The sequence below is a fragment of the Ahaetulla prasina genome, chromosome 16 (assembly GCF_028640845.1).
Source record: "Ahaetulla prasina isolate Xishuangbanna chromosome 16, ASM2864084v1, whole genome shotgun sequence".
In the NCBI taxonomy this organism is placed as follows: Eukaryota; Metazoa; Chordata; class Lepidosauria; order Squamata; family Colubridae; genus Ahaetulla; species Ahaetulla prasina.
The window spans coordinates 7758554-7772500 of record NC_080554.1 but is presented as its reverse complement, the minus strand read 5'-3'; the positions used below and the strand labels follow the sequence as shown (position 1 = coordinate 7772500).

Sequence of the window (13947 nt, the reverse complement as noted above, 5' to 3'; positions counted from 1 at the left end):
CCATCCATCCATCCATCCATCCATCTATCTATCTATCTATCTATCTATCTATCATCTATCATCAATCTATCCTGTGTCATCTATCCACCTATCCACGCATCCATCCATCATCTACCTACCTACCTACCAACCTACCATCTATCTATCATCTATCTCAAATGAAGCCAAATAGACATTTCCCAGAATTGCAGGATATTCGAGGTAGGCAAAATGTGATGTATTCCAGCTCAGAATAAGATGATTCCCCCTGACGAGGTCTCTCTCCCCACCCTAAAATCTTCTTCGGCATGGCTCTTTACGATCAGTGTTTCCACTGAAGTTGCTTTCTTTCCTTTACAAAAGTATCTTTGTAGTAGTTTCCATAAAGATTGTCTTTGATCTCTTTGGAGTGGGTAAACATTGGCTTTTTTTTTTTTTTTTTTTGGTCAAATAGTTGAAATTGTGGATGTACCAATCCATGGAGCCTAAAGCCCGATTCGGAGAGGCTTAACATTTTTTGTTTTACTGTCTCGCTTGGCACGGCATGCTTGGTTTGTTGATTTACTGTTTCCTAATTGTGCCAAGCTGCCATCCATAGGAGGAAATGCATTCTTGTGGCTTTGGTGCATAATATTTGTATAAATATCTATTTCGTATCACAGTGGCTAGAAAAGAGGCATAATTTTTTTCTACGGGGTAGCTAAGGAGTATACAATTTGAATGTCCCTTGTTGTTAGAAAGCTGAACTGAAATTAGATTAACCACTGGATATTTCACAGAGATTACACATTTTTCTCTCTTGTGCTGGGGGTTGGGGAGAAAAAAGAGAGAGGGAGAAAAGAGAGATGGAGGGAAGGAGAGACAGAGAAACTGATGGAGAGAGGGAGGGAGAGGGAGAGAGAAGAGAGAAAAGAGAGATGGAGCGAGGGAGGGAGAGAGAGAGAAACTGAGAAACAGAGAAAGAGACAGAGAAAAGAAAAAGGAAGAGAGAGAGAGAGAGAAAGAGGAAGAAACTGAGAGACAGACAGAAGAGAAAAAAGGGAGAGAGAAGGGAGAGAGAAAAGAAAGAGGGAGAGAGGGAGGGAAGAGGGAGGGAAAGAGAGAGAGAGAAGAGAGAAAAGAGAGATGGAGGGAGGGAGAGAGAAACAGAGAACCTGAGAGACACAGAGAGAGAAAGAGAGAAAAAGGGAGAAGAGAGAAAAAGGAGAGAGAGAAAGAGATGAAGGGAAGGAGAGAGAGAGAGAGAAGCTGAGAGACACAGAGAGAGAGAGAAGAGAAAAAGGAGGGAGAGAGAGAAAAAGGGAGATGGAGAGAAGAGAAAAAGGGAGACAGAGGGAGGCAGAGGGAGAGAGAAAGAGATGGAGGAGGGAGAGAGAGAAGAAACTGAGAGACAGACAGAAGAGAAAAAGGGAGAGAGAAGAGAAATGGAAGGAGAGAGAGAGAGAGAGAGAAGAAACTGAGAGACAGATAGAAGAGAAAAAGGGAGAGAAGAGAGATGGAAGAAGAGAGAGAGAGGAAGAAACTGAGAGACAGACAGAAGAGAAAAAAGGGAGAGAAGAGAAATGGAAGGAGAGAGAGAGAGGAAGAAACTGAGAGACAGACAGAAGAGAAAAAGGGAGAGAGAAGAGAAATGGAAGGAGAGAGAGAGAGAGAGAGGAAGAAACTGAGAGACAGATAGAAGAGAAAAAGGAGAGAGAAGAGAAATGGAAGAAGAGAGAGAGAGAGAAGAAACTGAGAGACAGAGAGAGAAAAAGGAGAGAGAGAGAAATGGAAGGAGAGAGAGAGAGAGAGGAAGAAACTGAGAGACAGATAGAAGAGAAAAAGGGAGAGAGAAGAGAAATGGAAGAGAGAGAGAGAGAGAAGCTGAGAGACACAGAGAGAGAGAGAGAGAGAGAGGGAGGGAGAGAGAGAAAAGGGAGATGGAGAGAAGAGAGAAAAAGGGAGACAGAGGGAGGCAGAGGGAGAGAGAAGAGAGATGGAGGGAGGGAGAGAGAGGAAGAAACTGAGAGACAGACAGAAGAGAAAAAGGGAGAGAGAAGAGAAATGGAAGGAGAGAGAGAGAGAGAGGAAGAAACTGAGAGACAGATAGAAGAGAAAAAGGGAGAGAGAAGAAATGGAAGAAGAGAGAGAAAGAGGAAGAAACTGAGAGACAGACAGAAGAGAAAAAAGGAGAGAGAAGAGAAATGGAAGGAGAGAGAGAGAGGAAGAAACTGAGAGACAGACAGAAGAGAAAAAAGGGGGAGAGAGAAGAGAAATGGAAGGAGAGAGAGAGAGAGAGAGGAAGAAACTGAGAGACAGATAGAAGAGAAAAAAGGGGGAGAGAGAAGAGAAATGGAAGAAGAGAGAGAGAGAGAGGAAGAAACTGAGAGACAGACAGAAGAGAAAAAAGGGGGAGAGAGAAGAGAAATGGAAGGAGAGAGAGAGAGAGAGAGAGGAAGAAACTGAGAGACAGATAGAAGAGAAAAAAGGGGGAGAGAGAAGAGAAATGGAAGAAGAGAGAGGGGGAGAGGAGGAAACGGAGAGAAAGACAGAAGAGAAAAAGGGGGGAGAGAGAAGAGAAATGGAAGGAGAGAGAGAGAGAGGAAGAAACTGAGAGACAGACAGAAGAGAAAAAAGGGGGAGAGAGAAGAGAAATGGAAGGAGAGAGAGAGAGAGGAAGAAACTGAGAGACAAACAGAAGAGAAAAAGGAGAGAGAGAAAAAGGAGAGAGAAGAGAGAGAGAGAGGAAGAAACTGAGAGACAGATAGAAGAGAAAAAAAGGGGAGAGAGATGGAAGAAGAGAGAGAGAGGAAGAAACTGAGAGACAGACAGAAGAGAAAAAAGGGAGAGAGAGAAGAGAGAAGAGGGAGAGTGAGGGAGTCAGAGAGAGAGAGAGGGAGGGAGGGAGGGAGGGAGAGGGAAAAAGAGAATGAGAATGTTATAGCAGAGCGTCAATAAAATGTTCCCTGGGTTTTATATCCAAGTTATCAGGTGGACATGTTGTATCTGGGGCAGCCTTTCTCTCTATTTTCTTCTTCTTTTTTGAAAACCGAACCTTTGCAAGACAACCTTTGATAAAACAAGCGTCGTCCTTTTCTCCTTTGGTTCTCTAGCTGGACCATCCGTAGGCATAGCAGTGGTTTTATTGTTTGTCTCTTTTCTTTTGTTTTGGAGAGAGAAAGGAAAAAGAAAGACAGGTTTTGCTGCCCACATCAATGACTAAAGAAAAACAAGAAAGAGAGAGAGAGAGAGAGAGAAGGGCAGATGTTGGCTTCTGTCCCCGATAGCTGCTTCCATAACTTCCTCCCAGAGGAAGTATTTTGCACATTCTTCAAAGTTTCTGGAAGTCGCTTCTCGTGCAGAGGGAATAGAATTTGCATCTTGGATCTTCTTCTCCCTTATTCGGGATTTCTGGAAGCAGAGATGAAAGGATGATGATTCTATGCAAGGCTACAGATTTAAGGAGGGCCGTGGCAGCCGTGGCCCAAAATGTTGGAGAAAGGAACTTGCTTCCAGGCCATCCCCTCGTTTAGCCCATCGTGATTCTTCCAGCCTAAAAACAAAATAGTTTTGAGTTTTACAAGTTCCTTATTGGCCTTATCCTTCTGCTTAGAAATAATTTAAGAGTTGGACTTCATCAGGTTTATTTCCTCCTCCTCCTCCTCCTCCTCTTCTCCTCCTCCCTTTCTTCCTTTTTCTCCCTCTCCTCCTTTTTCTCTTTCTCTTTCTCCTTCTTCTTTTCCTCCTCCTTCTCATCTATCTCCTCCTCCTCCTCCTCTTTTTTCTTCTTCTTTTTCTTCCTCTTCCTTCTTCTTCCTCCACCTCCTCCTCCTTTTCTTCTTCCTCTTTTCTTTCTCTTTCTCCTTCTTCTTTTCCTCCTCCTTCTCATCTATCTCCTCCTCCTCCTCCTCTTTTTTCTTCTTCTTTTTCTTCCTCTTCCTTCTTCTTCCTCCACCTCCTCCTCCTTTTCTTCTTCTTCCTCTTTTCTTCTTCTCCCCTTTCTTCCTTTTTCTCCCTCTCCTCCTTTTCTTTCTTCTCCTTCTTCTCCTCCTCCTTCTCATCTATCTCCTCCTTCTCCTCTTTTTTCTTCTTCTTTTTCTTCCTCTTCCTTCTTCTTCCTCCACCTCCTCCTCCTTTTCTTCTTCTTCTTCCTCTTCTTCTTTTTCTTCTCCCCCCTTTCTTCCTTTTTCTCCCTCTCCTCCTTTTTCTCTTTCTCTTTCTCCTTCTTCTTTTCCTCATCTATCTCCTCCTCCTCTTTTTCTTCTTCTTCTTCCTCTTCCTTCTTCTTCCTCCACCTCCTCCTCCTTTTCTTCTTCTTCTTCCTCTTCTTCTTTTTCTTCTCCCCCCTTTCTTCCTTTTTCTCCCTCTCCTCTTTTTTCTCTTTCCCTTTCTCCTCCTTCTTTTCCTCATCTATCTCCTCCTCCTCTTTTTCTTCTTTCTTTTCTTCCTCTTCCCCCCCTTCCTCCTCCTCCTCTTCTTCTCCTCCTCCTCTTCCTCCTCCTCCTCCTTCTCCCCCCCCACCAATTTTCTCCATTGTTCTACATCAGATGGAAGAAGAAGGGGAAAGGGTTGGTGGATGGAAGGATGGATGGACTGACAGACTGATGGATAGATATTATCCCCTAGGAAAACACGTTGAAGGAAAGCTTAGAAATTTATTTTTTTTTGCCCTCAATTCTCTCCAGCCAAAGACCTTGTATTTTTTACCCCATAAATTCTTCCTAAGCATGCTTGGTCTTTTTTCTTATTATTATTTTTATCCATTACATTTGTTTTTGGTTCTCCCCCCCACCCTTTCCATTCAGAGCAGTGGTCAAGGACATTGAGAAAGGAGCACGGTGAAACTTAGATCGTAACCCCCTATGCAGGGATGGGATTCACATAATTTACCTACCAGTTCGCCCAGCACCGAAAATGTGGGAACGCGTGCCTGCAAGATCGCTTCACTTGCACATGCAACGTCCATACGTGGCCTTCCATGCATGCTGTTTGCTCACACACCTGGCTTCCACCTATGCGCACGGCTTGAAAACGTGGCTCAATAGGATGGCATAGCGCCAGGGTGGGTGGACAGGCCCACCAGCAGGTCGCTACTACCGGTTCGCCCGAACCAGTCCGACCCATCTGAATACCATCTCTGCTCCTATGTTTATATCTTGTCTGAATGAACCCTCTTTCTTTGTGTGCTGCTGAAAGAGCCCTAACAAGAAGAAAAGTGTTCCTCAAACTCTTTCTTCCTCACGTTTACCCTCTTTTTTTCCAGATTTACTCTCTATGCCGTAGATACTCGTGGGAGACACTCAGAACTGAGCACCATCACGCTGAGAACGGCTTGTCCGCTCGTGGACGACACCAAAGCAGAAGGTAAAAAACTTGTTCCCGTGGCTAAAGGCTCCTAACCGCATCTTAATTTGGCCTTAATTTCTCACGGAGCTTCTCACGGATATTCCATGCTGAAATATTGCTGGGACGTAGTCTAGAGCGATTCCCCTCCCCTCCCCTCCCAAACTGGACAACTTTAAGATGTGTGGACTTCAACTCCCAGGATTCTTAGCAATTGGGTGAATGGATAAAGTAGCAAATCTTTGACCAGTTTATACACGAAACAACTTGGTCTCTTCTGGTGCATTGGAATTGCTCTGTAATTCTTTTCCTTTAATAGAAGGGAGTCATTTTTTAAAAGAAAAAACTGATAATTAGACTCAATTGAACAGAACCACCAAGAGTTGGAAGGGACCTAGTCCAACCCCCTGTTTAAGCAGGAGACTCTATATATGTTCTGACCTAGGCTTCCTTAGAAAGTAAGTAGCACAAACTTAGTCCTGCAAACCTCTTTAATTCAGACAGCTGTGAATTATTGTCATTCCCAGTCTGACAGGCTTCTCAAACAGTCTTTCAGGGGAGTGTTTACAAACACCCACCTTATCTCCCTTGGAATGCTGCCAGAGAACTAATTGCCACACGCAGGGCAAGGCCAAACTTAGCACAGAGTCAAACAGAGCTTTTCCAGAGCCTTTACCGACCAGATGAACTAATTGCTTCCTGCAAAAGCTCATGTCCTATTCGCTTCTCTCTTATGTCTAATGGGAGAGGCCAATCATCTCCAAGCCTTACTCCTGAGTCGACCCTCTTTTCTTAATTGTTCCTGTCTTCTGGCAGCTCTGCACATGTGCACACTGAGAACAAGCTCACCCTGTTCTTCTGCCTCGCTGATGTCAGACTCTGGAGACTCCAGGGGCAGCACATAACTCTCAGATGGCCCTGGCTCCCTCTCTGCCTCCGATGCAGATCCCTTGTCCGAGCCTTCCCCAGACTCCAGGACTGGCCCACATTCCTCTCCAACCTCCTCACTGCTCTGCTGCCAGCTCTGCTGGCTGCCGGCAGGCCACAACAATATACCATTTCAGACAAATGGCTGTCCAATCTCTTCTTACAAGCCTCCAGTGAGGCTCCACCACTTCTGGAAATAAGTCATTCCATTCCGGTTAATTGTTCTCACTGTCAGGAAATTTGTCCTTAATTCCAGGTTGCTTCTCTCCATGATTTGCATTCCTTTTCACTTTGGAAAAAGTGCAGAGAAGAGCAACTAAGATGATTAAAGGCCTGGAGACTTAAACATATGAAGAATGGTTGCAGGATTTAGCCAGTCTAGGGAAAATCAGGACTGGGGGGGAGGCATGATAGCAGTGTTCCAGTATTTGAGGGGCTGTCACAAAGAGGAGGGAGGGTCAATTGATTTTCCAAAGCACCAGAATGCAAGACAAGAAACAATGGATGGAAACTAATCAAGGAGAGAAGCAACCTGGAATTAAGGAGAAACTTCCTAACAGTGAGGACAATTAAACCAGTGGAACAACTTGTCTCCAGAAGTTGTGAGTGCTCCATCATTGGAGGTTTTTAAGAAGACACTGGACAGCCATCTGTCTTAAATAGTATAGGGTCTCCTGCTTGGGCAAGGGGCTGGACTAGAAGACCTCTAAGGTCCCTTCCAGCTCTGTTCTGATTCTGATTAGTTTCCATGCATTGCTTCTCGTTTTGTCCTCGGATGCTTTGTTGGAGACTAGGAGATGTTCTGCTCCATGGTTCCTGCTCAGCATTTTTTCCCCCCTCTCTGCTTTGTTTTCCAGAGATAGCAGATAAGATCTACAACTTGTACAATGGCTACACCAGTGGGAAGGAGCAACAAACAGCCTACAACACCCTCATGGAAGTCTCCGCTTCCATGCTCTCCCGAGTCCAGCATCACTACAACTCCCACTACGAGAAATTTGGGGACTTTGTCTGGCGTAGCGAGGATGAGCTCGGCCCCAGGTAATTCTTTTCCCCAGAGTGTAGTATTCCTGCTCTCTTCCTTACACTTGTTAGGACTTGTCGTGTCCCACTCCTCCGCTGACGGCCGGGTCGGGGAAGTCCGTATCAGGCGTGCCTCTGCAGCTCTGCCAAAGTCCTAGCAAAGTTCTCAAGGCAGGCAGGAGACCAGGAAGTGACTTCAGCAATCCAAGGTAGACTTTGCCTGACTCAGAGAATGCCAGAAAGCAGATCCTTTATATAGGCCATGGGGTGTGGCTCCATGGCTCAGCACTTATCCAGGCCTGCCCCTCCCTTCCTTCTGCTGATGCCGCCTATCAATTCTCCTGAAGTGAGGATCTCTCCAGGCTCCAGCTGTTGGTAATTGACATTCCTCAGGCTCACATACTGTGGGGGAGGGGGAGGGGTCTAGTTGCTCCATTTGCCTGGGCATGGAGCCAGGGCTTGGGGCTGGAGGCACTTCAGGCCCTTCATCTTGTTCGGCCTGTCTGGGCATGGTGCCAGGGCTGGGGCCTGGAGGCATGCCAGGACATTCCTCAGCGTTCGGAAGGAGATAAGAGGGGTCCGGCTGCAGGGAAAACGAGCGAGACACAACAGGACTAGCTAAGATGCCACCAGCATAAGTGAGCGTCTGCCCTTTTGACCCCTCGGAAATTCAAACCACTTGAGAGGTTTCAGAGAACCCTTCTTGTAGATATTCCATTACCCAACTAAGGAACATCATCACTGCACTGATGACATTACCTAGTTGGGTAATGAAATGTCTGTAAGAAACTCACAAAGCTCAGAGTGCCAAGCACCCCACAGTCTTCCTCCTCCTCCTCTTCCTCTTCTCATCCACTCCAGTAAACCAGTGGATAAAAACTACCGGTTCGAGCGAACCAGTAGTGATAAAAACTACCGGTTTGAGCGAACCAGTAGTGATAAAAACTACCAGTTCAGGCGAACCGGTAGTAAAAAAAAAAAGCTACCGGTTCCTCCGAACCAGTATTTCCAACTATCAGCTGTGCCGTGCGATTTAAAATCCTGCTTTCTAGTGAATTTAATTCACGTGTTTGGCGTGTAATGAGCATGCATACGCAGCATGCTTTTCACGTGTACTGTGCATGCTTGCAGACTAACCCTAACCCTAACCCTAACCCATTTCAGGAAAGGATATTGCAAAATCCCCATTCCCTCCCTATTCCAGGGGAAGGATACTGCAAAATCTCCATTCTCACCCCACTCTGGGGCCAGCCGGAAGTGGCATCTGCCGGTTCTCTGAACTACTCAAAATTTCCGCTACCGGTTCTCCAGAACCTGTTAGAATCTGCTGGATTTTCACTCCTGGTTTATCCATTCCCTCATTCATTTCATCCCAAACCAGGGAGCTCTAGAACCTGGGCGTCTAACACTCCCTCCATCATCACATAATCTAGCTACCTCCCAATAGACAAGGTGGAACAGAGGTGGCCTTGTGTGGGAGGAAGCGGTTAGGAGTTGGCAGCAGAAGGCCAGCTGGGTAACTCCCTCTTACGACCTCCCTTCCCTGACCTGCCTTTTTTAACCGCATCATTAACGTCTGTCCTTTCTCTTCCCCCCCCCCAAATTTCCCATTTTCTGGAGCGGAGTTGGTAGGAGTAAGGTCAGGGTCAGGAGTCCTGGCCAATTTCATCTCCAGATTTGGACAAAGTCCGACCTCCTCTATAGCGAGTGCTTGGAAGAGGACCCAGAAGGTGATTTATGACATCCAAGTGGCTGCCCTTCAGATTTATCTTCCGCCCTGCCCTGGGAGGTACCTCTCTCCCCTATTTTCCCCCCTCCTCCCACTTCCTCTTCCCAGCCTTCCCTCTCCTTTGTTTCCCCCTTCCTCAGGGGAAAATGTCAGCCAAAGATAAGTCTACCCTTTAGACGTGACTTCATTAACCTTTTCACACAAGTGACTCACTTCGGTAGCTCGGCCTGAATAACTCGCCATAATCTGTTTTTTTGGCCGATGGATTCCTCCTTAGGAAAGCCTCCACGGGTTCCGTTTTCACTCCGCTCGTACCTTCCCTACAAATTTATTCTGATTTGTAAGATGCTAAATTTTGCTGCTGATTCTCCCAGCCAGCTGGCTGAGGCCCGGTTCCCATGGGCCACACCCAAGGCTATCATTGCAGGGTTTCTAGGGTTGAGAGGAACAGACTGGTTCAAAGAGCTACGTCGGGTGAGATGGATCATAATTCAAAAAGACGGTCCAGTTCCTGTTGAGTGAAGCATTCAAAGGCCGCGGCTCTCAACTCATTTTAATTCTAGTGTAATTTTCCCTCCCAACTAGCGGAATAAATCCTAGGCTTAGAAAACTTGGAACTCCGTCGCCTTCGACAAGACCTAAGCTTAACTCATAGAATCATCTATTGTAATGTCCTTCCTGTTAAAGACTACTTCAGCTTTAATTGCAATAATACAAGAGCAACTAATAGATTTAAACTTAATGTCAACCGCTTTAATCTAGATTGCAGAAAATATGACTTCTGTAACAGAATCATCAGTGCTTGGAATACTTTACCTGACTCTGTGGTCTCTTCTCATAATCCTAAAAACTTTATCCTAAAACTTTCTACTATTGGCCTCACCCCATTCCTAAGAAGACCATAAGGGGTGTGCATAAGCGCACAAACGTGCCTACCGTTCCTGTCCTATTGTTTTTCTTTTCTTCTTCCTATATATATATTGATGCTTATACCTCCTAATATTTATTCATATATATGTTTATATACTATATAATCTTTTTTATATGATGTTGTGACAAAATAAATAAATAAATAGAATAACGGAGAAAAATAGAAACTAATTTGGAGTTCTTTAGAGCCTCTCCAAAGAGTGGTTCGCTAGAAAGAGAGTCAAAATAACAGAATAACAGACTCGGAAGTAACTTTGGAGGTCTTTTAGTTCAACCCTTATAACATTTCAGACAAAGGGCTGCCCAGTCTCTTCTTAAAAGCCTTCAGTGATGAGTTATTCCATTGGTTAAGTTGTTCTCACTGTCAGGAAATTTCTCCTTAGTTCTAGGTTGCTTCTGTCCTTGATTAGTTTCCATCCATTGTTTCTTGTCTTACCTTCAGGTGTTTTTGGAAAATAAGTTGACCCCCCTCTTCTTTGTGGCAGCCCCTCAAATACTGGAACACTGCTATCGTGTCACCCCCTTCTCATCCTTCTTTTCTCTAGATTAGACATACCCAATTCCTGCAACCGTTCTTTGTATGTTTTCATCTCCGGGCCCTTAAACATCTTAATACCCTCCTTTGGTATGGGTAAAAGCAGTGGGTTTTGCTTATTTTTGTCCTAATGGGAAAATTAAAAAGAGCAAAATGTTTGTGGCTGTACAATTGGGAATGGAGAGGGATTCAGCGCAGCTGTTCCAAAGTAATTCTGGAAGAGGTTTTCAATGCTGTGTAAGCGTGGTGAGTTTTTGCAGATGTTTTCTGTACTGGTTTTACCTAGTTGGATCATGAAATGTCTACAAAAAAGCTCAGAGACCACCAAGGACCCCACAGTCGTCCTTCTTCTTCCTCTTCCTCATCCTCTTTTTCTTCTTCCTCCTCCTCCTCCTCCTCTCTTCTCTTTCTCCATCTCCTTCACCTTCTCCCTCTCTCTCCTCCTCTTCTTCTTTTTCTTCTTCTCTTCCTCCTTCTCCTTCTTCCTCCTCCTCCATGCAAACCCCACTCCCACTCTGTTACCTCTTCCCCCTTCTCCTCTTCTTCCTCTTCCTCCTCCTCCTCTTCTTCTCCATCCTCCTGATTAGGTAACCTATTTGGGTCATGAAACATCTGCAAGAAAATCACCGAGCTCAAAGACCACCAAGGATGCCACAGTTCTCCTCTTCCTCCTACTCCTCCTCCTCCTCCTCCTCCTCCTCTCCACAAACTCCCCTCCCTTTGAGTTTGATCATTTTGCTACCACGGACTAATCTGGATTCTCCCGCACCATAACGGCGACTAAAAATGGCAGTTCCTCTTCCCATCCTCTTCTTCCTCCTCTTCCTCTTTGCCTTCCTCGGAACCTCAACGCTGCCTTTTTTTTTTCTCTTTTCCCACTTCCTTCTCCCTTCTAGAAAAGCCCATCTCATCTTACGGCGGCTGGAGAAAGTCAGTCACCACTGTTCAAGTTTGCTACGCAGCGCCTACATCCAGAGCCGGACTGACACCATGCCTTACTTATTCTGCCGCAGCGAGGAGGACCGATCCCCTGGCATGGTTTGGTACAACGTCTTGAAGGACACCAAGATCACCTGCGAAGAGAAGATGATCTCCCTGTTGCGCAACATGTACGGCGACTCCAAGGGACGATGAAGACAAAAAAAACCCAGGCCGGCCAACCGAGGCACGATGGGGCAGAGCCACTCACTCTTCCCCGCCCCCCCCAGCTCAAGCGAGTCAAGGACATGTGGCAAACCTACCATTTGATGGACGGGAGATCAGCTGGACAATCCACAGCCATCCAAGGGGCAGCAAGATCCCACCCTCCTCCCCTTTGCTTAGGTTCCCTCTCTTTTTATCAATAATAATAATAATAATAATAACAATTATTATTTAAGAAGGAAGTCCATCGTTTCGCTCCATCCAATGGGGAGGGGAAAAATAAAATAAAAGGCGACCTCTTTTTTCGACGTGTTTCTCCCAGTTAAAAATCTCCAAAAATTGAGAGCCGGAGATGGAGAGACAACTCAGCTGGTGGGATGGGGGGGCGGGGGGGCGGGGGGGATGGGGGACCCACAAGTGCTGGACTTGGGAGGGCAACAGCGGCTGACTCACCCTTGGAGGCTTGGAGTAACGTGAGAATTTTAGACCGGAAGTCAGAAGGACCTACGTTTTGGAAAGGGCTCGCATCCTTGTAGCAGCCACTGAGCAGTTCGCAGCAAAATGGAGAAAGAACTTTGCAAGAGAACAGTGGCACGTATCATACGTACATCAGGTGTCAAAAATAAATAAAGAAATAAAGAAAGGCTCCTTGGGTGATTGTCACTATAGGTATCCTGACAGGTTGTTCTGTGCATTAAAACATTCATATTTACTTCCAACCTCTTGGCCTGCCTGTTGTGTTGTTGTTGTTGTTTTGTTGAGTCATGTCAGAAAAATCTTTTTTTCCCCTACCCCAAAATGCATCTGCTTCCTTATCGCCTCTTGAACTTCGCTCAAGTTTCTTCTCCCATTGACAGAGTTGGAAGGGACCTTGTAGGTCATCTAGTCCAACCCCATCTCCGCCCAAGCAGGAGACCCTAGACCATTTCTGACAAACGGCAGTCCGGTCTCTTCTTGAAAGCTTCCAGGGATGAAGCTCCCACAACTTCTGAAGGTGATCTATTCCATTGAATATAGAATAACAGAGTTGAAAGGGACCTTGTAGGTCATCTAGTCCAACCCCCTGCCGAAGCAGGAGACCCTACACCATTTCTGACAGATTTCAGTCCAGTCTCTTCTTGAAAGCTTCCAGGGATGAAGCTCCCACAACTTCTGAAGGCAACTTCAGTTCCATGGGTTGATTGTTCTCACTGTCAGAAAATTCCTCCTTATTTCCAGGTTGAATCTCTCCTGGATCAGTTTCCATCCATTATTCCTTGTCTGGCCTTCGGGTGCTTTGGAAAAGAGCTTGACCCCCTTCCTCCTCTCTGTGGCAGCCCCTACAATATTGGAACAAGAGAGACAATGTTCTGTCCGCTACAGGTCATCCTTGACCTGCGACCACAATCGAGCCCCAAATTTCTGTTGCTATAAGCGAGACAGTTGTTACGTGAGTTTTGCCCTAATTTACAACCTTTCTTGCCACGGTTGTAAAGCTAAACCCCACAGTTGTTGTGTTAGTAAGACGATTGTTAAGTGAATCCGGCTCCCTCGTTGATTTTGCTCGTCAGAAGGTAGCAAAATGGAATCGCATAACCCCGGGACACCGCAACCGTCATAAATATGAGCCAGTTACCACGATTATTAAGGAAATCACTGCGCTTGTTAAGATAACTGAGTGAATTGGATTTCCCCATTGACTTTGCTCGTGAGAGGGTTGCAGATGGTAATCACGTGACCCTGGGACCCTGCAATTGTCATAAGTACATGCCAGTTGCCAAGCATTTTAAATCATGTGACCACAAAGATGTTGCAACAGTCGTAAGTGTGAGAAACAGTCGTTAAGTCCCTGTTTCCAGTGCTGTTGTAACTTTGAATGGTGGCTATATGAATCAAGTCAAGAAGCTAGTAGGGCTGTAATAGCTCAGGCTGTTAGAAGCCTGTTATTAGAACACAGCAGCCTGCAATTACTGCGGGTTCAAGCCCGGCCCGAGGTTGACTCAGCCTTCCATCCTTTATAAGGTAGGTAAAATGAGGACCCAGATTGTTGTGGGGGCAATAAGTTGACTTTGTAAAATATACAAATAGAATGAGACTATTGCCCTATACACTGTAAGCCGCCCTGAGTCTTCGGAGAAGGGCGGGATATAAATGTAAATTAAAAAAAAAATTAAATTAAAAAAAAAAGTGTTTACACTTCAATCTCACGTGCACTTAAATTCAAACAGTTCCTATATTTACAAATTAATACCTTTGTGGCTTTTTCACCCATCAAACGGATTTCAGATCAGTTTGGAACAGATATTGTGAGATATTGTGAGTCTGGGCACGCTTCTGAATATCTGGATCTAATTCAGTTTGGTCCAGTGTGATATGGGTG

General features: G+C 45.5%; 1 protein-coding gene across 2 annotated transcripts in view; it reads left to right on the top strand.

Annotated features, from left to right (window-relative positions):
• The window catches only part of ASTN2 (astrotactin 2), a 479279-nt gene extending 466972 nt beyond the window's left edge, over positions 1 to 12307 (top strand). For both annotated transcript variants that reach the window (XM_058159180.1, XM_058159179.1), the window contains exons 21-23: positions 5222 to 5322; positions 7086 to 7269; positions 11342 to 12307. In XM_058159180.1, coding sequence (XP_058015163.1) covers positions 5222 to 5322; positions 7086 to 7269; positions 11342 to 11579 — 523 coding nt within the window. In that variant the 3' untranslated portion in view covers positions 11580 to 12307. The remainder of the gene's footprint in view (positions 1 to 5221; positions 5323 to 7085; positions 7270 to 11341) is intronic.
• Positions 12308 to 13947: the final 1640 nt, after the last annotated feature.